Raw genomic sequence first — 24,417 nt, 5'->3', positions numbered from 1 at the left:
ACTGGCGAAAGTATGGAAGAAATTTCCAAGGATGTTGCTAGAAATTGATTATTTTAGTGAGGAGGAAAGGTGCGTTTGTGTTCTTTAGAACAAAGAAAGCTGAAGGGACATTAATGGAGGGGCATAGAACTATGGTGGGGCCGAGACAAAGTGGGTAGGAAGGACCTGTTTCTCATGGCAGAGAGGTTAGGAGCTGGGGGCATAGATTTATTGTAATTTACAGAAGGATTACAGAGAATTTTAGAAGCTTTTTGACCCAGCATGTGGTAGAAGTCAAGAATTAACTACCTGAAAGGGTGATGCTGGCAGAAATTCTCATTATTGTGGAAACCTCATTAAATGTACATTGGGAGTCTACAGGGCTACAGACCAAGAACTAGAAAGTGAGATGAGGCTGGCTAGTCTATTTTTGCTGAACAGAAACACAATGCAAAACCTTCTGTGCTTCACTTTTATGATTCTATCAAATAATCAGTGTGCTTAAACAGGTACTTTTGCTAAATGGGATTTGAGTCAATTCTTAAACCCAAGTGCTGACATACTCCAGTTTCCCAGAAGGACCATAAGATAGACAGGACACTATTCTGTAAGGTCACTGAAGCATAACAACCTATTTGCAGTCTTTAGGCCCCTCAGTCATTTGACACTGCCAGTCTTCATGAAGTGCACTTATAAATTCCCACAAGTAAAAGTCTACCCCTTTGAATGGAGCTCTTGGTGAAAGCTGCACAACGTATCTAGCCCGCACTACAAAACAGACCCAAACTCGAAACAAGCTCTCCAGGAGCTGAAAGCAAGGACAACATACCCCAATCCTATCTTTGTCTTTTCAAATTGACCTTCCACAGATGCTTTCAATGCTGCAAAGCTGTGTTTGTGGTCTGGAAGCACAGTCAACCAGGTGATGTAGAAAACCAGCAATCCAGTACTTTCAGGAGCAGGCATTGACTGCAGATGTGACTGCCCAGGAAAGGGTTAAATTGGTTGGCACTGAATGAAAAGAAAAACAAATCCATTAAACAATGTCCAATTATTTTTGTTGGCAGTTTTGCCAACCTCCAAGACTGATGTTTGGACCACACAGATGATTGCCTTCTCAATGGTAATTACATTTGCTTGTATACATGCCCTTATAGGCGAAGGGCCCAAGTTAATTCTTTTGTTTACTCTTTACCATTTTATTATATGGGAAGTTGGTTGAGTAACATATTCGTATTTCCACCCAGAAAACCAAATCTGCTTGGCGCCAGCCAAGACTCTGCTTATCTCAGAGGGAACAATAAAGTTTTTATAGCTCGTTTCACACTGGGAATAATCTGAGAATGTAATATTTATTTTATAAATGTGGAAAAGTGGTTGCAGCTGCTACAGAAATGTCTCTTTGAGTTGTCAAACTATTGTAACAATGGAGAGGACATATATTTGTTGACTTAGAAACTTGAGGCGAGTGCAGAAATGGGAGACATGTTCAAATGCAAGTTAATGGCACACGTTTGGCTTCATTCTCAGGTCCTGAGGACAAATGTAGGGGTCTTATTAATACAATTATCGATCTGACATTTCCAAGACAAATATAAGAGCACCACTTGGCTGTGTTGCTATTCAAAGCTATTCACAGTGGAATGAAATGAAAAGGTGTCAGACCAGAATTGACATTCAAACTTGAAGATTTTTGTTCCAGCTTGGCATTTAGTCTGTTCAGAGTTTACATACCTAAGGCACGTGTAGAGCTAAAGACACAACACTTGGCCTTAGCCCTGCAGAGAAAGAAGCTATGAAATAGCAATTCAACACTTCACTGCAAATGGAACACTCCCTGCTGAAAACTACTAAGCTGCCTTTGGTAGGTAAGGGGAGGTGGTGCTGTCCAACAGCACCCCGAAAGAAAGCAGAAGATGTGAGAAACACTGAGCAGGCCAGACTGTCTGTAGAGAGAGAGAGGTGAAATAGTTAATGCTTTATGTCAATGATCTCTTTGGCATGGCTGAATTTTGCGTCAAAGCTAAGCTCCCATTTCTGTCAGCAAAAATGAACGCTTTCAAGGAACTAAGAAGGAAATCCCGAGAGAAGCAGAATAAAATAGATTTAAAATTAACCTTGCTGAAGTTATTGGTAGCATTTCATGGTTTCTATTGATATTGACAGCCATACTGAAGACTTTCTACCGCTCCTTCAAGATCTTTGCATCTAAATCCCTTCTAGAACCACTGTGTTCCTAGTTAAAATCTCCCCCCATTTCTGCGTACTAAGCTTTGGCAACATATGTCCTCCTCCTTGGTGAGTTTAACCTGAACCTTAATCAATCCAGTCTCGTCTTGTTGTATTTATCTGTACTTTAACCTCAATTGCGACATCAACTCTGATCCAGACCACTACAAGATCACCTTTACTAGCAGAGCCATCTCTAAGCATTTCTTCATTCCTCTCTCTGCACTTTAACCTGACAAGCTCAAGTTTATGATACACACAAAAGCAAATGCTGGAGATCTGAAATAAAACAGGAGGTATCAGAGAAACTCAGCAGGTTTGACAGCATCCGTGCAGGTAGAACCACAGTTAACATTTTGAATCTAAAGTGACATTTCTTCAGAACTCATTTACCCTCTTTCACTGCTTTGGTGTTAAGTAGCTCAGCTTTACAAACTCTGTACTTCCCATTTCCATTCTACCTGTGTGTAACATGTTTAATGGCTGCTACCGACTAAACTGAAAGCAACTTATAACCGAGATAGAGGTGATATGACCAAGCCAAGATATTTGGTATACCTTTTCACAGATTCATGTCTTTAAGTGTCCCCTCTTTAAATTAAGATACAAAATTGCATCCTCTATAATTTGCAGATACAAGTTACCAGAGGTACCCAACATTCATCGACAACAAGGTTATCATTCATGAATCGAACTCTGATACATCTAGACTATCCCACTTTCATCAGTTTCTGCACATGTATTTTATCCATTATCTCTGAAGTGTTGGGGTTGTGTTTTAGTGACATACTTGTGAGTTGTTGTCAGTTTGTCTCGTATCTGCTCATAACCGAGGTTGTGCTCCTTCCTCAGGGACTGTTGTTCACATGTTGAGTGCTTGATCAGAGTAAGGCAGTTATCTTTAAGATTTAATATCAGTGCTGGTTTGATAACTTTCAGAACATGTTAAACTGTTTATGTTAGTTATTTTTAAATTCTAGTGAAAGCTACACCCTACTCGCTATCTTGTTCTGTACCCCTGCACATCATTAGTAGTAATGTTCACACTCTGTTGAGAAACTTGGCAAGCACTTTGTTGGAAGTGAATCCAACAAATCATTGCACCACTTTCTTATCTTTTGATTGCTGCATCTCTACCACAGCTCTTGTTGTGTTAGGATTCAGGCAAAATCTTTTTGCTGTCAGTACATGACTTATGTACATCTCCAACTACATCCTTTTCTTGTCCAGCTTCAGTTTCATCTTTTGCAATCACACTAGATTCTGATCATGATCTGTGATGGCTACTTGCTTTGTACCTTCACGTCATTAACTATTAGATCGCCCAAAATGGTTTCCATTTGAAGATCATGTGCCATCTCAAGCTGTCTCTATTGGTACTCCTCTGGCAGAATGGAAATGCCAAATGACATATACAGCCAGCTATGTCTCCTAAAGTGGTGTCCAGCATGATTTAGAGAATAGTTGCCTTCATTCAATTTTACTTAGCAGATACCATTCTTTGTATTGAGGGTTGGAAAGACTTTTGCCTTGGCAAACTATGGCAACATTTCTTTAATGATTGTCACTGGGTGGTGAGATTTCTTATGCTTTGTCAAGATCCATTGAGTATATGCATACTCTCAGCTTTCCAGGTTTTTCTTTTACAGCTATCATTGACATACAGAGGGATCTGGGTGTACAGGTCCAAAGATCCCTGAAAGTGACAGCACAGGTGGCTAAGATTGTGAAGAAGGCAAACAGCATACTGCCTTCATCGGATGGTATGATCCCGCTGCTATGATCCCAAGTGATGTTATTACTGGACAAGTTGGATCCCAAGCTGAAATCTGGCTTGATAGATCATGTTTCATATTTTGATTTCAATGAGGTGTTTTATCATCAAAACACAAGCATGCAATACTTCAATTTCGTTTTAACGTAAAACAGATGTGTATGGCATAAAAGAAATGAAAGTAGAATAGAATAAACCAAACTTTAACATATAACACACATGTGAAAATTTCAAAATCACAAGAAAAAGTACAATCACATTAACCCCAATAGCATCTCATTATAATTTTCAAAATGCCTTCTCTATCTGTCTGCATTGCGTTTGAGTTAGCTGTAGCTTCAATTTCCATTCATGAGAATTTGATAGCCTCTTCCTTAGTCTGTCATATAATTCAGTTTAGACTTTTTCAACTTCATGAAACAGTCTTAAACTAATGTCTTATCTCAGGAGCAATAGTTTTACAACTTTCAAGCCGTGGGTGATGCCCTTAGCCGAACAAATTCTTCTATCTGAAAGGTTAACTCTGTTTATTTTGATCATTTGGAAACTTTCTCTCTTCCAATCAAAACTCTCTAGGAAGTCTTTTCCTCATGCTGTGTTTATAAGAAATTACTGTGGCTACAGAAATGCTTGCAGTTAACCATTAAACTCTTTTGGACAAACGGAAAACTCATATGCCACTAGTTCAAATTTCCAACATAAATGACATTAAAATTACACACCTTACAGCACAGCATCCTTCCTTCATGTGATGTTGTATTGGTTTTGGGCTCCTATACTATAGACTACGTTCAATCGAGAACAGCACTTCCATTCTGATTTTGCTTTTATCTGTTCATGGGATGTGAACATTGTTGACTAGGCCAGCATTTGTTGTGTATTTCTAATTGCCCTAGAGAATATGGCAGTGAGCTACTTTCTTGTACCACTGAGTCCTTGGGGTGTAGTGAGGGAGTCCTAGGTTTTGACTGACCGACGGTGAAAGAACAGCAATTTAGTTCCAGATCAAGGTGGAGTGTGGTATGAAGGGGAACTTGCAGGTGGTGGTGTTCCTATGTACTTGCTCATGTCCTCCCAGGTGGTGGAGGACAGTGGTTTGGAAGGAAGTGCTATCTAAGGAGTCTTGGTGAGTTGTTGCATTGTATCTTACAGATGGTATACACTACTGCTGTAATATATTGGTGTTGGTAGGAGTGAATGTTAAAGGTGGTAGGTGAGGTGCCAGAGGTGTTGGTCTTGTTGAGTATTGTTAGAGTTGCATTCATCTGGCAAATGAAAAGTATGTCCTCACACACCTGCCTTGTGTATCTTAGATGACGGAGAGATTTTGAGAAATGGTGCAATGAGTCACTCACCACAGAATTTCCAGCCTCTGGCGTACTCTTGTAGCCACAATCTTTATATGGCCAAACTAGTTCAGTTTCTGGTCAATGGTAATGGCCACATTCTGACATTTCTAGTCATTTCTTGGAAGGTCAGCACGTCGAGCCACTTATTAGGATCTCTTCCCACTTGTTGACAACTCGGATAGTTTGAAGGGAGGTGTGCACCATTTATGTACAATTTTTTCCAGTTGACTGTCCCAACAGACACCTGTCACAATTCTTAGCCTCATCCTCAAAGGATATTAGACCATCCCAACGAGAATTCCTGATCCCGACCCCTAAGATGACCTGCGACCATGTCTGCAGGGGTATCTAAGCTCTCCAGAGTTATCTGGCTATTCAAACAAAAAACAAATGCACTGCAATTAGATCAGTTCTTACCTAGTCTAAGCTTTATCATCGGATTCCAGAAGTAAGGGTTTCCAAAATCTGACTTTCTAGGAGGCAGCAATCTCTAGGAATCACCTTTGTGTGAACAACAGCCTGCCTCATGAAAATGAGAGAATCCAGGTTTGGAGGTTGTGGTTCCAGACAAATTCTGATATTTTAACCACAGCGGAAATGCTACTTGTCTTGGCAAAAAAAAGGCGACCACAGACACAACTGCAGAGAGATCTACTGAGTTCTTAAATGCTTTGCATACAGTCCTGGTACAAATCTTATTAGCCATGTAGAATAATACAATTTTGTACAATACAGGAAGAGGCTAGTCAGCCCATTGTTTCTGTACTGCGTCTCCCCAAAAGAGCTAACTAGCCAATCCCATTCTCCAGACCTATCTCTGTCACTTCCAAATATATATCCAGCTTTATTTTGAAACTTCCTATGGAATCCTCCTCCGCCAGTCTCCCAGGTAGCACATTCCACATCCTCACAACTCTGAGGAAGGAAGGTCTTTCTCATCCCACTCCTAGTTGCCTTGTGGATAATCTTGAAATTGGTGCCCCTAGTTACTGACATACCAACTAGTGGTAACAGAATATCTTTCTTTACCCTGTAAAAGTGGTTCATAATTTTGAGAATCTTAATGAAGTCCCCTCTTAAACTTCTCTGCTCCTAGGAGAATAAGTCTGATTTCTCCAATCTTCTCTTGTATCTAAAACCCTTCATTCCTGGTATCATTCTACTAAATCTCCTTTGCACTCTCTCCAGGGCTCTAACAGCCTTCCTTAAATAAGATGCCAGAACTGAACACAATATTCCAAATGTGGTCTGACGAATTATTTACAGAGGTACTGTATCACCTCCTTGCTTTTATACTCTGTGCCTCTGTTTATAAGCCCAAGGATCCTATAGGCCACCTTGGGAATTGTTTCAGCCTTGCCACCTTCAGAGAATTACACATGTGAACCCCAAGGGCTGTCTGCCCCTGTACTCCCCTCAAATTTCTACCATTGACCTGCATTGTCTGTTCATGCTTCTTCTACCAAAATGCATTACTTCACATTTCTCTGCATTGAAATTCACTGGCCAGGTGTCTGCTCATTTGGCCAACTTGTCAATGTCTCTCTGAAATCATTCAGCATCATCCTCATGATTCGCTATTGTCCTTAGCTCAGTATCAACTGCAGATTTATCCATTATGCCCTCAACACCCACGTCCAAATAATTTATATAAATCAGAAAAAGCAAGGGTCCAAAGACCAATCCCTGGGGAGTAACACTTCTATCTCTAATCTGTGAAATCCCTATATATACCTACCCTCTGTTTCTGATCTTTTAGCCAACTTGTAAGTCATGCTGCTACCAATTTGAAATATTCCTAATTTGCTAACAATATTCCTAATTTGTGTTCAGACAGGACTGGAAAGTTTCTGTCAGTGGTTCTGAAATTTGCTGCATTACCTATCTTATGGGACTTAAGATATTGGTTGCAAATTTGACTGCCTTCCTATCCCTTCAACTACTGGAGGCCGTGGATCCCATCTGATGGGATGCTGGTGATTTCTATGCCTGGAATGCTGCCAGCCATTTTAGCACCTCTTCTTTATCTATCATTATACTGTTCAGTTGCTCAACAATCACATTTTCAAGGGGAAATTGTCAGCATCTTCTAATTTGGTAAAGATAGAAGCAATGTATTCATTTAGTATCTCTGCCATATTCTTTTCTACAATGAGCAGCTTATCCTGCTTGTTCCTTAAGGATCCCACTTTGGCCTTCACTAGTCTTTTACTGTAAATACATTTGAAGAATATTTTACTATTCGTAGCCTGCCATCCTTTCTCCATACTTCCTCTTAGCCTTCCTTATTCCAGCCTTAGCCTCTCTCCTACACTTGAGATACTCTTCCTGGTTTCCCTTATTATTTTTGGATGCAACATATGCCTCCTTTTTCTTCCTTATTTTCTCCACAATATCATGAGCCTTCAGTGGCACTCTAGCTTTAGATATACTGCATTTATTTCTTTTGGTCTGTACATAGCTTGCATCCTATTCATCTCTTTCTTTAAAGTCTCCTATTTCTCATTCACTGTTATATCCACTAAGATGTATTTCCAATCAACCTGTTCCAGTTTAACTTTTGGACCCCTAAAATTTGCCCTTTTCCGGTCAAGTATCTTAATCCTTGACTGATTTTTATCCCTTTCTGATTTAATATTGAACCTTATTATGTTATGATCGCTATTTCCTGAAAGCTTCCCCACTCTGATGTTTTGCACTTGTACAGACTCATTTTCTAGGCCCAGATCTAGATTCCTTCCTGGGAGGGCTGGAAATATAATGTTCCAGAATGTTCTCCTGCACGCATTACAGAAACTTCTCCCCTTCCGTTCCCCACACTCTAACATTTTTCGAGTCTAGATCATCGAATCCCTACAGTGTGAAAGCAGGCCCTTCGGTCCAACAAGTCCACACCAACTGTCAGAGCATCCTACCCAGATCCATCCCCATATAACCCATCTAATCTGCACATCCCTAAACACTGTGGGCAATTTAGCATGGTCAATCCACCTAGCCTGCACATCTTTGGACTGTGGGAGGAAACTGGAGCACCTGGATGGGATCCATGCAGACACAGGCAGAACATGCAAACTCCACACGGACAGTTGCCTGAGGCTGGAATCGAACCTGTGCCCATGGCGCTGTGAAGCAGCTGTGCTAACCACTGAGCCACTGTGCTGCCCTACTTTAGGGAAATTGAATCATCAACTATCATAACCCTACTTGTCTTGTAGATTTCCATAATCTGCCTGCAAAAGCACCATTTTATTTCCTCCTACTATTTGGAGGTCTATAATAAATACCCTACAAGGTCACTGCTCCCTCCTGTTTCTCACCTCCAACCACATCGATTCTAATTCAGGGACTGCATTTCCTTCAAGGGCTATGATACTATCTTCAACCAAGATTGCTACACTTCATTTTTACCCATCCTGATTCTGCTTAAAACCTTATAACTCAGGATGCCAAGTATCCAGTCCTGTTCTAGCTTAAGCCATGTTTCTGTCAATCCGACTATATCATATCCCCTTAGAACAATATCTGCTTCCAGTTCCTCAGTTTTGTTCGCTATACTCCATGCATAAACAAACAATCAAATTAACCTTGCCCTTATCACTTTCTTGCCAATTTCTTTGTTTGCTGTCAATACTTATGCCTTTCCCCCCTTACTTTATCCATTTCCCATCTTCTCACTTTTTGCCCTCACTGGTACTTCCAAAGTTAGGCCCATTCATCAATCCACACCACTGCTTTACAAGTTTAAATCCATCCCCATGAGATTGGAAGATAATAAAGTGTGAAGCTGGATGAACACAGCAGGCCAAGCAGCATCTGATGCTGCTTGGCCTGCTGCGTTCATCCAGCTTCACACTTTATTATCTTGGGTTCTCCAGCATCTGCAGTTCCCATTATCACCCATGAGATTGGTTCCATTTCTGTTCAGGTCAACTCCATCTCTTCTGTACAGTTTTCTCCTTTCCCAAAAGTGATCCCAACATCCCAAAAATCTAAACCCCTCCTTTCCACATCACCCCTAAAGCCACACAGTTACCTCCCTGTCTTTGCATAAATTGTTGAGGCTCATGACATAAGTAGTCTTTCCAAGATTACTACCCTGGATCTCCTTAGTTTCAACCTGCTCACTGACTCCTGCAAGACCTCTGAGCCATCAGTCCCTGTATCACTGGTAGCTCCATGATCCACAACCACTGGTAATTCACCCTCCCTTTTGAGAAATGTATCCAACCGTTCTGTTATAGAGTCATGAAATCATAGAGTCATACAGCACAGAAACAGACCCTTTAATCCAGCCAGCCCATGCTAAACGTAATCCCAAACTAAACTAGTCGCACCTGCCTGCTCCTGGCTCATATCCCTCCAAATCTTTCCTATTCATGTACTTAAGCAAATGTCTTTTAAGCATTGTAATTGCACCCACATCCACCTACTTCATCAGGAAGTTCATTCCACATGTGAACCAACCTCTGTGTAAAAAATTTGCCTATGTCTTTTTTAAATCTCTCTCCACCCACCTTAAAAGTGTGTCCCATAGTTGCCCCAAACCCTTGCACCAGGGAGACAACAGACCATGTGGGACTCATGATCTTTTGGCTGCAAACTGGACTGGCTGTCTATCCCTTGAAATACTAGATGGCATACATTTAAGGTAAGAGGAGGTAAGTTCAAAGGAGATGTGAAGGGCAAGTTTTATTACACAGAGAGTAGTAAGTGCCTGGAACACGCTGCCAGGGTTGGTGGTGGATGCTTTAATGATAGGGACATTTAAGGGGCTTTTAGATAATCATGTGAATAAGCAAAGAATGCAGGGATATGGACTACGGGCAGGCAGAAGGGATTACTTTAACTTGGCATCATGTACAGCACCACACCGTGGGCCAAATGGCCTGTTCCTGTGCTGTTCCACGTACTGAGCCATCCACTGCTACCACCTTCCCAATCAGCCTACCACATCTCTTGCTTTTCCCAGAGGGTAACCATGGTACCGTGTTTTTCCTCTTTGTCACCCACCCCCAACTCAGTCATGTTGCTCACTAAATAGACGTCGAAAATTTCATACCTGCTAGACAAGTCCAAGGGGTCCTGTGTTTCCTTTGCCTGCTGTCTCTTTTCCTTTCAGTAAATGGTCACCCATTGTCCTACCATCTCTGCACTCCTCCTTTCATCCCATTCACAATGTGGAGTAACCACTCTGTGGTAGGAGAAACTTCTCTCCTTCTTGTATGATGTGCAGTGAGGAGAGTCGCTGCTCTAAATCAGTCACATCGTGTTCAAGGACTGCTACCTTCTTGACTGTCCTGGGTGTCATGTGGATCCAAGAACTCCCATATCTTACATGCCACACACTTCACAAGATTTCTCAGAGTTCCTGCCATCATTAATGGATGATGTACACTGCTGAGGCTCTGCACAACCAAATTTTGTAACTGCCCTGCTGTCTCTTTTGGTTTTGGCTCAAGAAGGAGGGACGGAGGGAAACACTACAGTAATGTAAAGATTTTGGGTGTAGCACAGTCGTTGAATGGTTACACTGTCTCACAGGCCAGGGATCCAGGTTCAATTCCACCCTCGGGCTACTGTCTGTGTGGAGTTTGCACATTCTCCCCGTGTCTGCGTGGGTTTCCTCCGGGTGCTTCAGTTTCCTCCCACAGTCTAAGGATGTACAGGTCAAGTGAATTAGCTATGTTAAACTGCCCATAGTATCCAGGGGTGTGCAGATTAGGTGTGTTGTTCATGAGAAATACAGGGATAGGGTAGGAGGGTGGGTCTGGCTGTGATGCTCTTCAGAGGGTCAGTGTGGACTCGATGGGCCAAATGGCCTGCTTCCACACTGTAGGGATTCTATGCTTCGCCAGGTCCTCTGCAATCCCTTTCTCACTTGTGACAATTGAACCAACTTTGCCCAGAATCTCCTCAATCGCATCTCACTACTGCCTGCCTCCAAACACAGCCAGACCCCCATTTCACTCTGCAGTTTCTTCCCCACTTCCTTTCACACAGCAGTCATCAAGCTTTTTTTCTACCATTCAGCCTGCCATCTGCTTCCTCGGCCAACTTTCAAAATTCAGCTTCAAAGTATTCAGTTTCCATTTCTTGACAATATTTATTTCCACTATCATAAGGCCGCTCCATTCCCTGGAACCTCTCGAATTCAGTGTCATCCCCCTATCATCAGTGATAAAAAAAGGCACTTTTGTTTTAGTCTACACCAAAATATGTTTAACTCTCACTTCCTCTGCATGGCCTGGCCAAGCTGTTGGTCCATGTTCAATTGTACTTGATGTCACCAACAGTAACCACCATTTACCGTCTTTGCAACTTTAATTATGTCCTGTCTCTGGAACTGTTCACCATTGTTTCTTCCTTTGCCTTCCGAATCTGTCGAGCACCTATTCCTGCGGTTGTGGATTTTCCAAATGTTGCCTTCCAACTTTTGTTCAAAAACAGATGGAAGAGTTAAAGACACAACTTCGTGTGGTGGAGGATACTCGGGATGGAATTCGTAAGGACCTGGTTGAGTCCCACAGGAAAGTCCGAGAGAATGAGGAAGCTCAGGAAATGCAACGGAAAGAGAGCCTGGAGCTCAAGCGTGTTCTGAATGATGAAATCCGTGAAAAAGAAGCCATCCAGAATTCCAATGAGGAACTCAGGAATACCATCAAAAAGATTGAGAGTGAAAGAATCAGGTATTATGCAATTGGGGCCTAGTGGTATTATCGCTGGACTGTTAATCCAGAGACCCAGATAACATTCTGGTGACCTGGGACTGAATCGCCCCATGGCAGATGGTGGAATTTGAATTCAATAAATATCTGGAATTAAGGGTCTAAAGATGACCATGAATCCATTGTTGATTGTTGGGAAAACCTGTCTGGTTCACTAATATCCTTTAGGGAAGGAAACTGAGTCCTTACCTGGCCTGGCCTACATGTGACTCCAGACCCACAGCAATGTGGTTGACTCTGAAATGCCCTCTGGGAAATTAGGGATGGGCAATAAATGCTGCTGAGTCAGTGATGCCCTCCTCCTGTGAATGAATTAAAAAATGGTGTGAGCACTTGGCATACAATACTCTGCTTGTAAACACCGGAAATCCCAAATTACTGCAAAATGTTTATAATCGCCACATCAAAGCAGCTACAACTGCATTTTAAATACACACAGGAAAAATGTGCCAAAAACTTTCCAAACTGCACCCTAAGCAATCAAGTTTAAAATTAACTGCGGCCCAGATGTACGCTGTTAATATTGTGCTCTAAAAACACAAAGTCAAAATTTAATTCTTAAGCATCAAATATTTCCCAAAATATATCTTGAATTCTTGCCAATATTGCAGGTTACCATCCTCTCCTCTCTAATGGTTTCTGATTCATGGGAACTGACTATGTTTCTATGCCATCAGCTTGAAGAGGACAAATGAGGAGAAAGCGCAGAAGATCAGCATCCTGGAAGAAGCCAAAACCGCAGTTCAAACTGAGGCAGGAGAGCTGCGCTCCAACCTGCGGGAAGTTGAAAGATCGAGACTGGAGGCTCGGAGAGAATTGCAGGAGCTTCGACGACAGGTGAGGAAAGAAGACTCTGAGAAAGTGATGAATGCTAATCTCATTCCTTAGTGATCAATGGGCGGAAATAATAAAATCCCTACTACATGTAATGCCAGATACAACAATTAAGAGTCAGGAGATGTAGCTTTGATTTGTTGACTTAAGGGAATTAAATTTATTAAACTATCTTCAGTTTTAGGTAGGAGTCAATTACTGCATTTGCTGGAATCTGTGCTGAAAACAAAAACAAAATGTTAGAAATCACAGTGGGTCAGGCAGTATGCATGGGGAGAGAGCAAGTTAATGTTTCAAGTGTGAACTCGAAACGTTAGCTTGCTCTCTCTCCATGGATGCTGCCTGATCCTATGTGATTTCCAGCATATTTTGTTTTAGGTTTAGTTTTAGGTGGCTTGTCAAAGGGCAATGTGCAATCATCAAGTATTCCTTTTGCTTTCTGCTTTTTACCACTTGCTTTAAAAATAAGTACCTGGAACTATGATTGGAGATTATGGGGAGACGTTCAGAGTGAGAGATCTATATTCTCCACAGGACCGTGGTCTGAATTTACCTCCAACAGGGCGCTTCTATCTGATGCAGTCATGCGTTACATTATGTCCTGCAACATAAGAAAATGCTGTGGAATATTGAGGTATTGAAGAATCCAACAAACATTTATTACAAGTAACTATGATGTACAAACATTACAGTCCTGAGACACATAGGTGTCTGGGCTAGTATTAAGCTACAAAGTTAGCTGAGATAAGATGGAGAGGACATCTTTCTTCCTTCAGCCCGCATGAGCTGATAACATGAGTATTTCTTAATGATACACTGTCAACCTGATCATGAGACATACACAACATAACCCTGTTTCTAAAGGTTAACAAAGTTTCTCAAACAGATATATAGGCACATGTTGTCAATTTGACCATTATACAGCAAGTAAAACAGAGTTTAGAATGTACAAACTTTATATATAATGCTTTGGAGCTTGACATCTTGTCCTAATCTGGTGATTGTGTAGCCAGTTGGAGAGATACACTTTGTTTAACACGTGTTTGACAAATCAGTTATCTTGCTGCTTTCTTGAGGAATGTTGCTGAACAAGGAAAGTTGGAGTACAGGTTTACAGTTTCTTGAAAGTGTAGTCCTAGGTAGACAGGATAGTAAGGAAACTATTTGGTACGCTTATCTTTATTGGTCAGTGCATTAAGTATAGATGTTGGGAAGTCATGTTGCGCCTGAACAGGACATTGGTTAGGCCACTTTTGGAATACTGCATGCACTTCTGGTCTCACACCTATAGGAAGGATGTTGTGAAACCTGAAATGGCTCAGAAAAGATTCACAAAGATATTGCCAGGATTGGAGGGCTTGAGCTATCCTGGAAGGCCGAACAGGCTGTGACTATTTTCCCTGGAGCATCGGAAGCTAACCTTACAGAAGTTCATAAAATTATGAAGGACATAGATAGGCTGAAAACTAAGGTATTTTCCCATGGGTGTGGCATTCAAAAACTATAGAGTTTAGGGTGAGAGGAAAAGATTTAAAAGGGACCTAAGGGGCAACTTTTTCACATGTGTATGGAATGAGCTGCCCAAGGAAGTGGTGGAGGCTGGTACAATTACCAGATTTAAAAGGCATCTGGATGGGTACATGAATAGGAAGGATTTAGAAAGATATGGGCCAAATGCTGCCAAATAGGACTTGATTAATTTAGGATATCTGGTTGGCATGGGCGAGTTGTACCGAAGGGTCTGTTTCCATGTGGTACAGGCGTATGACTCTGAGCTCGATGACAGTCACACTCATTGTGTCGATAAGCCATTGAACAACTGGAAATTTAGAGAAATCATCCATTCTGAATAAGTGATTTTCAACTTCACTCGTGACATGTGGGTGGCGCTGGCTAGGCCAACATTGACTGTCTGCCTCTGCTTGCCTCTGAGAAGGTGGTGATGAGCTATCTTCTTGAAATGCTGCAATCTAGTTACTGTAGTTTGACCCACAATGCCTTTGGGGAGGGAATTCCAATATTTTGACCCAGTGACAATGAAGGAATGGTCACATGTTTTCAAATCAGTATGGTGAGTGGCTTGGAGGGAAGTTTGCAGGTAGTGGTGTTCCTATGTATTCCTACCTTTGTTCTTCTAGATGGAAGTGGTCATAGATTTGGAAGGTGCTGTCTGAGAATTTTTGGTAAATTTCTGCTGTGCATCCTGTAGATGGTACACATCGCTGCTACTAAAGATCAGTGGTGAAGGAAGTGGATATTTGTGGATGTGGTGCTGGTCAAGATTCAACTGTTGTTGGAGCTGCACTAATCCAGGCAAGTGGGGAGTATTCCATCACACTCCTGACTTGTGCCTTGTCAATGGTAGACAGATTGGGGAGTCAAGTTGTGAGTATTCTTTCCCTTGCACAGTGCGTAGATCTGCAGCTACTTCGGTTCAAGTGGTGCATGCAAAATTGTACAGAAATACAGTCTCCCTCTACTGCCGGAGTTGATACATTTGGCATGTCTCACATGCATCTTAAGTCATTGATTATCTGATTTACCTCTGGCCTGTTCATAGATTCATGTGATATTCCTATTGTGCATTCAATTCATGTGTGTTTCTGTAGTATGCACATGATACCTTGACATAATGCTTTTGGTTTGGGACTTGTTTGCCCTTGAAGATTACTTGTTGTGATATGCCAAGTTTATAAAGTATGTCCAAAATGGCCAAATCTTCTCCTGTATTACAATACTTTCAGGCTATACCTGCATAACAATCTTCTGTAACCCACATAGTTGCTCATCTTCAGCAGTTGCCGATTACAAAGAATTACACTGGCTCTGGCCTTTGAGAGCATCTTCAACCTCGTTGACTGGAGCATCTGCGGATCAAGAGGAATATGTTCTTTGGGTGGAAAGCATAATCTGTTTAGCATGTCAGACATTATCATCTTCTTATTTGTTTTGCACATCGCTTCAAAGTGGTATCCTTGGAGGTTGTTGCGTCTGAAATTAGTCTCGCGTGAGTTGTGACTAAATTGAGATCTGTGTGTACTGGTTGTCCCACCGCTGCTCAATCATTGATGCCTACAAGTCTAAGATTTTGGGAAGCCAAGATGAGTTTGTGTATTGGCACTGCAGTATGATTCTGCCAATGCATGGATTGGAATCCAGTTGCATGCTGTGAGATGGTCTCTCTTCGTCTGTACCATGGACCATCACTTGCTGATGTCCATGCCTCTCAGGATAAGTCACAGTAATATTCTGACATTTCCCATATTAATCTAGGCTTTTAGTGTGTGTTGTCTTGTATTTTCATTGTATACAATACTAAAAGTTGAACAAGTTTCTGTTTGACTTATACTGTCTGCATTGTCTGTAAAGTTTTCAATTTGGAAAGCTAGGTTCACCTTCTAAAATTTGCCTGTCACGTAATTAACTCTGAATCTCATTCATGTGCTTATATTTGCAGACCTTCTTAACACTTCCCTTGCTGTCAGTTTTGTGGGGGCTACCGTCTTGTTGCTCACCTATATTCTGTTGAGCAGTCTGGCTTGGCCTTTCAAACAGGATTTCTTGCATATGCATCTCCACGCCCCTAGCCAAGCTGTTCCAGTACAGTTCAACACTGGTATCTACCCGACAATGTGGAAAATTGCTCATGTATGTCCTGTACACAAAAAGCAGGACAAATCCATCTAAGCCAATTACCGTCCCATCAGTCTACTGTCCTCCATCAGTGATGGAAAGTGTCATTAACAGTGCTATCAAGCAGCACCTGCTCAGCAATAGAGATAATGGGAACTTCAGATGCTGGAGAATCCAAGATAATAAAGTGTGAAGCTGGATGAACACAGCAGGCCAAGCAGCATCTCAGGAGGTCTGATGAAGGGTCTAGGCCCAAAACATCAGCTTTTGTGCTCCTGAGATGCTGCTTTGCCTGCTATGTTCATCCAGCTTCACACTTTATTATCCTGCTCAGCAATAACCTGCTCAGTGATGCCCAGTTCAGATTCCGCCAGGGCCACTCAGCTCCTGACCTCATTACAGCCTTGGCTCAAACATGGATAAAAGAGCTGAATTCCAGAGGTGATGTGAGCGTGACAGCTGTTGGCCTCAACGCTGCATAAGACCAAGTGTCACATTAGGAGTCCTGGTAAAATTGGAATCAATGGATATTGAGGGCAAAATGCAGTGGGTGGAGTCATACCTGGCACATAGGAAGATAGTTGTGGTTATTGGAGGCCTGTCACCTCAGCTCTAGGACATCTCTGCGGGAGTTCCTGAGGGTAGAGTCCTAGGCCCAACCATCTTAAATCAATGACCTTCCCTTCATTATAAGGTCAGAAATAGGGATGTTTGCCAATGCTTGCACAATGTTCAGCGCGACTTGTGAATCTTCAGATACTAAAGCAGTCAAATGCAAAAAGATCTGGACAATATCCAGGCTTGGGCTGACAAGTGGCAAGTGATATTCATGCCACACAAATGCGAGCGATGACCATCACTAATAAGAGACAATATAACCACCAGGTCTTGACATTCAATTGTGTTACCATCATTGAATCCTCCACCATCAATGTCATGGGGGTTATCATTAACTAGAAATTCAACTGGTCTTGCCACATAAACACAATGTCTGCAAGAGGAGTTCAGAGGTAAGGAATAATGCAACAAGTAACTCACCTCCTGATTCCTCAAAGCCTGTCCATCATTTATAAGGCACAAGCCAGGAATGTGATGGAATACTCCGCACTTGCCTGGATGAATGCATTCCTCAAGAATGGTGAGGAATCTTGACGCCATTCGGGACAAAGCAGCCTGCTTGATTGGCACTGTATCCACAAGCATCCACTTTCTCCACCACCATTGCTCAATAGCAGTAATGTGTACTATCTACAAGATGCACTGCAGAAATTCACCAACAAGCCTTAGATAGCACCATCCAAACTTAGGATCATTTCCATCCAGAAGGACAAAGGCAGCAGAACATATGGGAACACCACTGCTTTCGATTTCTGCTCAAAACCACTCACCATCTCGGCATGGAAATATATTATTATTCCTTCACTGTCGCTGGGTTAAAATCCTGGAATTCCCTCCATAAGGGCACTGTGAGTCAACCCACAGCAGGTGGACTGTAGCTGTTCAAGAAGGCAGCTCACCACTACCTTCTCAAGGGCGTCTAGGGACGGGCTATAAATGCTGCCCAGCCAGCGATGCCCACATCCCACAAATAAATAAAAAGAAAAGACCACTGATGCTACATGCTTTTTAACTATCAAGAAGAACAGGAAAGTTTTGAGATAAGTATGACAAACTGCATCTGTTACAGATTTTGTCAGTTTGGTGTATTTATTGACTGTAACAATAGTGTCGAATACACCTAAAGCAGGAAATTATTCTTGGCCTGCCACCATGGCTACATACTCCTGTCTTTCCTCAAATAAGGTGTCAATGGTTGTGCTTTTTTTCTTGCCCAAAATCTCCTTCCTAAAGGCTTCAGCTAACTTAAATATGATGACTAACTCACTGAAACTCCCTGAGATTTCCTCTTCAGAAGAATCACATTCATACCCCTTGCTGCAGTGTCTACCAATAGACTGGTCAAGAGATTCTTGGAATTACTGTCAGATGGCATGCATTGCATAAGTTAATCCTAAAGTCAATTCTCGCCTTGATCTTGTCTTTAAGAGCCTTCCAGATCGTTTCTGGGCCTTTCTGATCATGTCGATAAAGACCGGGTGTTTTAATTCTATGAAACCTCTCCTTGCCAATGGAGACATTTGTTTCTGGCAAGATCATCACTTGCTGGATCAACAAAGTAGAACTGCGTAGGTTGTTTTAGCAGTGGTCATTTAGTAAAGGAATCCCTGGATATCCAGTCAATAGTGAGGTTTCTGCTTTTCATGGTTCTTCCTTAAATTCCATATCATTTTGCATGTACCTGACTTAGTGTCAATGTAAATTAACAACTGTTCTTTCTTTGAAGGCACAGAGTTTGCTATCGCTGTTGTGAGAACCTGGTTCTTATGAATCATCTGTCAGGAACTGTGTTTTTGCAGCTTTTCGTATGGCATATAACCAGCTTTGTATTCTGGCTCACAAGTACACTGCTACCTTTTTCTTCTTTTAATTAAAGCAATTTTAAAAAATTTCTTTTATGTTGAAATATATTCCATTATTATCAAAGAAATAAACTTTTATTGGCAGTTAATACCAGTCTATTCATTTGTGCGGCTGTCTCACAAAAAATGACACAGATTTTTCTGTTGCCTGGTTAGCCTTCGATTAGTTTTCCAAATATCTTCCAAGATATCTAAATATCTAAATAGCTTCTTGATGACCACCACTACTGTTGTAGTGTGATTTGCCCTGAGAGGGTGTTTCACCTGTTGCAGCAATGCTTCTGTTATCTCTTGGTGGGGTGTTTACCATGGTTTTGAAGAATCCAACAGAAGTTTATTACAACTAACTATTAAGTACAAACATGAGATGCTTCATGCACATTAGTGTTTTAGATAATGATTGATTATTGATACAGTAGCATTGATCCTGCAGAGCGAAATGCTTCAAATACCCCAAAGTAAGATGAAGTATGGAATATTGATACCCTGAAATTACAAGGTATCTTGGAGAGTACATGTCTCTTAAATGTATCCTGACATATCAACCATGGGACATAACATAATAGACAAGTTAGTTTCTGTTCAGAAGAAGGATTCAATATCTGTGGAGAGCAATATCTGGGCACAGCAATAGAACGGTATTTAATATAGTGTGGATAGTAGAAGCATTTTGGGAGGGCATTGGATGAATGCATAATTTTACCACTTTGATTGATGGCTATTTCAATCAAGGAGAACTTATGCAACATTTTCCATTAGATGTTTGGGTAGCCTTGTAGAATCTATCATAAAGATATATTGTTTCTGATCAGTGGCAGAAGTGTAATGGGCCAAATTAATATTTCTCCATTTCCACCTGCTTGAAGTTCCAATAATTTGGTGTTAACTTCATATTAATCCAGGGAGCACCTTAGTGCCAATTTATATTAAACCTTTAAAGAAACTTTTGTGATGTAAATGACCAGTTTAAGATGCAGTAGTGTAAACTTCCTTCAATGTGAAAGACAAGCTCAAAAACTAGCTTCCAGACCTGCTGACTGCTATGCCTTGTACTGCTTACTCAGGTGAAGATATTGGACAGCGAGAATGCAAAGAAGACCAAAGAAGTGGAGGAATTGCAGTCCCAAATGGCTATGAACGATCAGCGTGGGGAGGAGAGCAGGAAGGAATCCTTCATCCTGAAGCAGAAGATTGTAGAGGCAGAAACTGGCCGTGAATCAGCTCGCAAAGAGGTAAGTGCTGGATGGTGTATGATTGTCCATTGCTGATAAAGGAGCAACACAGCCACAGAAAAATTATTCTAAATCGTTGCAAACTTTGATGGTCAGTTTCACAAATTGCCCTTCTTTGAATAGCATAATTGGATCTTTATACTCACCCAAATAAACAGGCCAAGACTTGGTAAAACACCTTATCTGGAAACACAGAAACTCTATTGAAGGAACATTCTCTCAATACTTGACTAGCATGATTACACCTTCCAGTCGTGAACCACTTCAATTCCCCCTCCCACTCCCTGGGCGACATGTCCATCCTGGGCCTCCCCCAGTGTACAACAACTCTGCCCAGAAAGTGGAGGAGAAGCACCTCATATTCTGCCTTGGGAGCCTACAGCCCAATGGTCTCAATGTAGACTTTGCTAGTTTCAAAATCTCCCCACCCCTGGCCCCAGCTCATGACCAACCCTCTCTCTCATCCCCACCTCCTTGATTTGCCCATCTTATCGTCACCTATCCACTCCTTCCACCTCACTGACCAATCCCCACCACTTCAGAAAATAACCATTTTAATAACCATAATAATCATTTTTGGAAGAAAGGTTCAGACCCGAAACGTCAGCCTACCTGCTCCTCTGACGCTGCCTGGCCTGCTGTGTTCATCCAGCTCTACACCTTGTTATCTCAGATTCTCCAGCATTGGCAGTTCGGACTATCTCTGTAACAGCATTTGAGTGATCTTGAGTTTAAAGAGGGAAACATCTGAGAGATTGACCGTTTGACATGTCTCTAATCAAGGCATGAGGTAACAGAGACCATTCTGCCATTCAGCAGTTCAGTAGGAGATGAGATGAAAAGGGTAAAAGATAGTTTACATGAGGGCGGTGATCTGACTGATGGCTCATGCATGTGTTAAGATGTTAATCTCTGTACCGAACATAACACCAAGTTCAGGGCCAGTGTGGTTCAGCCTCAGAACACTGATACACACAAGGTTGGTGTGTTGTCACTCCTTTATAGGTTGCCAACCTCCAGAAGAAGGTCATGGACATGGAAAATATGTTCAAAGCTCATGAGAAAAAGCTCCTTAAACAGCTGGATGATTGCCATGTGAATGAGAAGAAATTTCAAGAAAACAGTCGTAATCTGGAAGTGAAACTGCAACATGCCAAGGGGGAAGCAGATGAGTTAACACTAAAGGTCAGTGCCATGGAAGGCCGTGTAACAGGTCTAGAAACAGAACTGGCCAAAGTAGAGTCTGCCAAAAAGGATATGGAGTGCAAGTTGGGCAGTTTGTACTCCACACTACGCAGAACTTTGGGAATTGGCCGATCCGGAAGAACAGTCAGCCCAGGATTTTCCAGCCGTAGCCCTTCTCCACGGAGACCCCTCTCTCCCACCAAAGGTACGCAAATTGGAGTTAGCCATATTTCAGTGTATTCCGTTCCATCTTCCTGTATTTATTGCTTGGTCCCTGCAAACTGTGGTTATTTTCAAATGTATCTTAGTTTAACCTGTTCTAGCACAGGGATTATTTCCAGTTCCCACTTCACATTAGCAAGCTAATATTATGTCCTTGAGATCCTGTCACCTTGCTCAAAGATTCTGGTAGTTCTTGTGCTAATCATTTTCCTGTTCTAATTGGATCTTAAACCTCATGATATTCTGGTCTCTCTCATTTATCTGCTCTACCTGGGCTGTTTTAGGCCTCAGACAGCTGTCTCCCAGGTTGAAGGCTGGCTAAGATACCTCTTTAGCAAGGAGTCCCATGGACATTGTTTCCCTTTCTACTGTTTAGGCCTTGTTTGTTCTGATTCTGAAGTGGATAAAAAAGTACACAGAACAATAACCTTGCTGTTCAAATTTCTAACTCTAGCTACGACCTCAAGTTAATGCAACCAGTCCTTTTTCTTCATCTTTGAACTCCAATAATGTTGAGTCGGTCTGCATTTTTTGAGTCAGTCTGTATTTATTGTCAGCATCATTCTTAGTACAGCATGTATTCTGGAATGTAGGAAGGAACTTGAAGAGGAAATCTATAATCAGATTAGAGAAATGAGTAAGGACAGCAAAATTATTGATCCATTGAAAGCGCACTTTGAACTGTCTAATCACAATAGCTTCACTTGTTTGCCGGAGACTAATTTTACCCATTTTCATTAGAGAGTATCTGTTTTTCAATCCGCAGGTTTTGACAACACTTACACCACTACCACAGATGGACGGGGCAGTCCAATCCCACGAACTGGATCTCCGGATCGGAGTCACTCTGACACTCCTGGCCGCTCTGTGTCACCTAGCCGTGCTGAACCGTACACAGCTGACATCGATCCTGAAATTGTTAAAAGTGCCCTGCAAGATTTCCTGCAGGAACTTCATGACACGCAGAGGCACAGGGTCAAGTATCTTAGAATTCCATGCTGTACATACTTGTAATCATCTCCTTTTGTTTATGGTCTCATGAAGAATTCATTTCTATTGGCTCAAAAGACAAAAATGAGATAAAGACGTGAAGAGGCTTAGGGAAGGAATTTTAGACCTCTGAGCTTAGACAGCTGAAGACAGGCCACAAATGGTGGAGCACTGAAATCAGAGATGTTCAGTTGACTAGAATTGAATGGATGCAGATATCTCAGAGCTTTGTGAGAATTGACAGGATTTCAGGATAAAGGAGAGTTAAGACCAGGGAAGGATTTGAGGCAAGAGTGTGAGTTTTAAGATCGAGATGATATCATCCCATTGAAGAACAGGAGTCGGTGTGAGTTAAGACACAGACTTTTGGATGTTTTCAAGGTTACGCTGGTTGGTTGAGGGAGGAATGTTATTCAGGATACCAGGAAGAGCTCCACGCTCTTCTTTGCAGAGTAACATGAGACATTTTGTGTATCACTGGAAAAGGCACACCATAGCCTTGCCTTAATGTTTTATCAGAAAAACAAATACATGTAACAACACAGTAACATCTCCACAAGTGCACTGGATTGTACAGCCCAGATTATGTGGTGAACTTCTTTGGTGGTGTATCAACCTGCAACCTTCAGATTCTGGGGTACAAGTCCTATGAATGCAGCAGTTAATTACCCAATTAAAACAAACAGAATTGTTCTGCACACACAGAGGAACAGAATTCTGACATTTCCCTGACATAATATTTCAGTGACGTTTGTCATATCAACAGCTCAATAATTAAACCTCAGGGTTCACCTTGTGCCAGTCAGTCTCTGCTCATCCAATGCCAGCAATACATCTGTGGAAGAGAAGGCTTTAAGAATTAGTTATTTGCTTCCCCCTTAGGACGAAACTTGCCATCAGCTGGCAGCCCTGGCACGGCAGCTGACAGAGATGGAAACAGACCGTGAGCGGACCAGCGCACGTGTTCTGCATCTTCAGAAATCCTTCACTGAGGCAGAAGAAGGTCAGTCAAGTGATCAGTGCAGCAGGAGTGCTAACTGGTTGGAAGATGTCAGAATGTGTTTTGGAACTCGAGTGCATTTTGTCACAGAGAGCTGACGTGCAAGGCAGTGTTCATTGGCCTTCCCATGCACGAACCTGGCCCTGTCAGCTGTGCCTTTTGAAGTGTGCCTCACCAAAGGGCAGGTCTTACTGAAAGGGTTGCTGAGAAATTCATAGGTCATGGGCATCTCTGCCTGGCATGCTCAAAGGGCTGTACTGGTAACGTTTACAGAGACCTGTGTGTGTGTGTGAGAGAAGAGATTGTGTGTGTGTGTGTGTGTGTGTGTGTGTGTGTGTGTGTGTGTGTGTGTGTGTGTGTGTGTGTGTATGTGTGTGTGTTTGTTTGTGAACACTCGTGTTTCATTGTGTTTTTGCTTCCCAATTAAATGCAGCTGGGTGACTTTGAGACTTGCTGTCATCAACAACTTAATAAATGGAAAATATTGCAGACGGAGGAAATCTGAAATAAAAACAGAAAATGTTGGTGAAACTCAGCACATCTGTAAGTTCTCAGAGGTTCTGAAGAAGAGCTATATCAGACCTGAAACATTAGCTCTGTTTCCCTCTGCACAGTTGTTGCCAGTGAGTTCCTCCAGCATTCTCTGCTTTTATTTCAGATTTCCAGCATCTGCTGTATTTTGCTTTTATTTGCAGTGGGTGTGTGAAGTTTGAGCAACTTTTCAATCAGTTTAGGAGCTAGAGTGCAGACACTGTGATGCATCAGGAAGGGGGAAAGTTTCCTGG

At 41.9% G+C, this 24,417-nt stretch overlaps 1 protein-coding gene and 1 long non-coding RNA gene across 2 annotated transcripts in view; one reads left to right on the top strand and one right to left on the bottom strand.

Annotated features, from left to right (window-relative positions):
* Nucleotides 1-24,417, top strand: part of crocc2 (ciliary rootlet coiled-coil, rootletin family member 2) — a 270,040-nt gene that overhangs the window by 153,320 nt on the left and 92,303 nt on the right. The window contains exons 24-29 of the mRNA XM_048542456.2: nt 11,779-12,017; nt 12,734-12,893; nt 20,068-20,235; nt 21,241-21,625; nt 22,409-22,617; nt 23,515-23,635. Coding sequence (XP_048398413.1) covers nt 11,779-12,017; nt 12,734-12,893; nt 20,068-20,235; nt 21,241-21,625; nt 22,409-22,617; nt 23,515-23,635 — 1,282 coding nt within the window. The remainder of the gene's footprint in view (nt 1-11,778; nt 12,018-12,733; nt 12,894-20,067; nt 20,236-21,240; nt 21,626-22,408; nt 22,618-23,514; nt 23,636-24,417) is intronic.
* On the bottom strand, nt 12,252-23,933 carry LOC125457823 (uncharacterized). The gene is made up of 4 exons (XR_007248679.2): nt 20,848-23,933; nt 20,382-20,418; nt 13,363-13,491; nt 12,252-12,358 (listed from the first exon to the last, which is right to left on the bottom strand). It is a non-coding gene; the product is annotated as an uncharacterized LOC125457823 (long non-coding RNA).

This window comes from Stegostoma tigrinum, chromosome 14 (assembly GCF_030684315.1).
Source record: "Stegostoma tigrinum isolate sSteTig4 chromosome 14, sSteTig4.hap1, whole genome shotgun sequence".
Lineage (NCBI taxonomy): Eukaryota > Metazoa > Chordata > Chondrichthyes > Orectolobiformes > Stegostomatidae > Stegostoma > Stegostoma tigrinum.
This window is presented reverse-complemented; position numbering and strand designations above follow the sequence as displayed.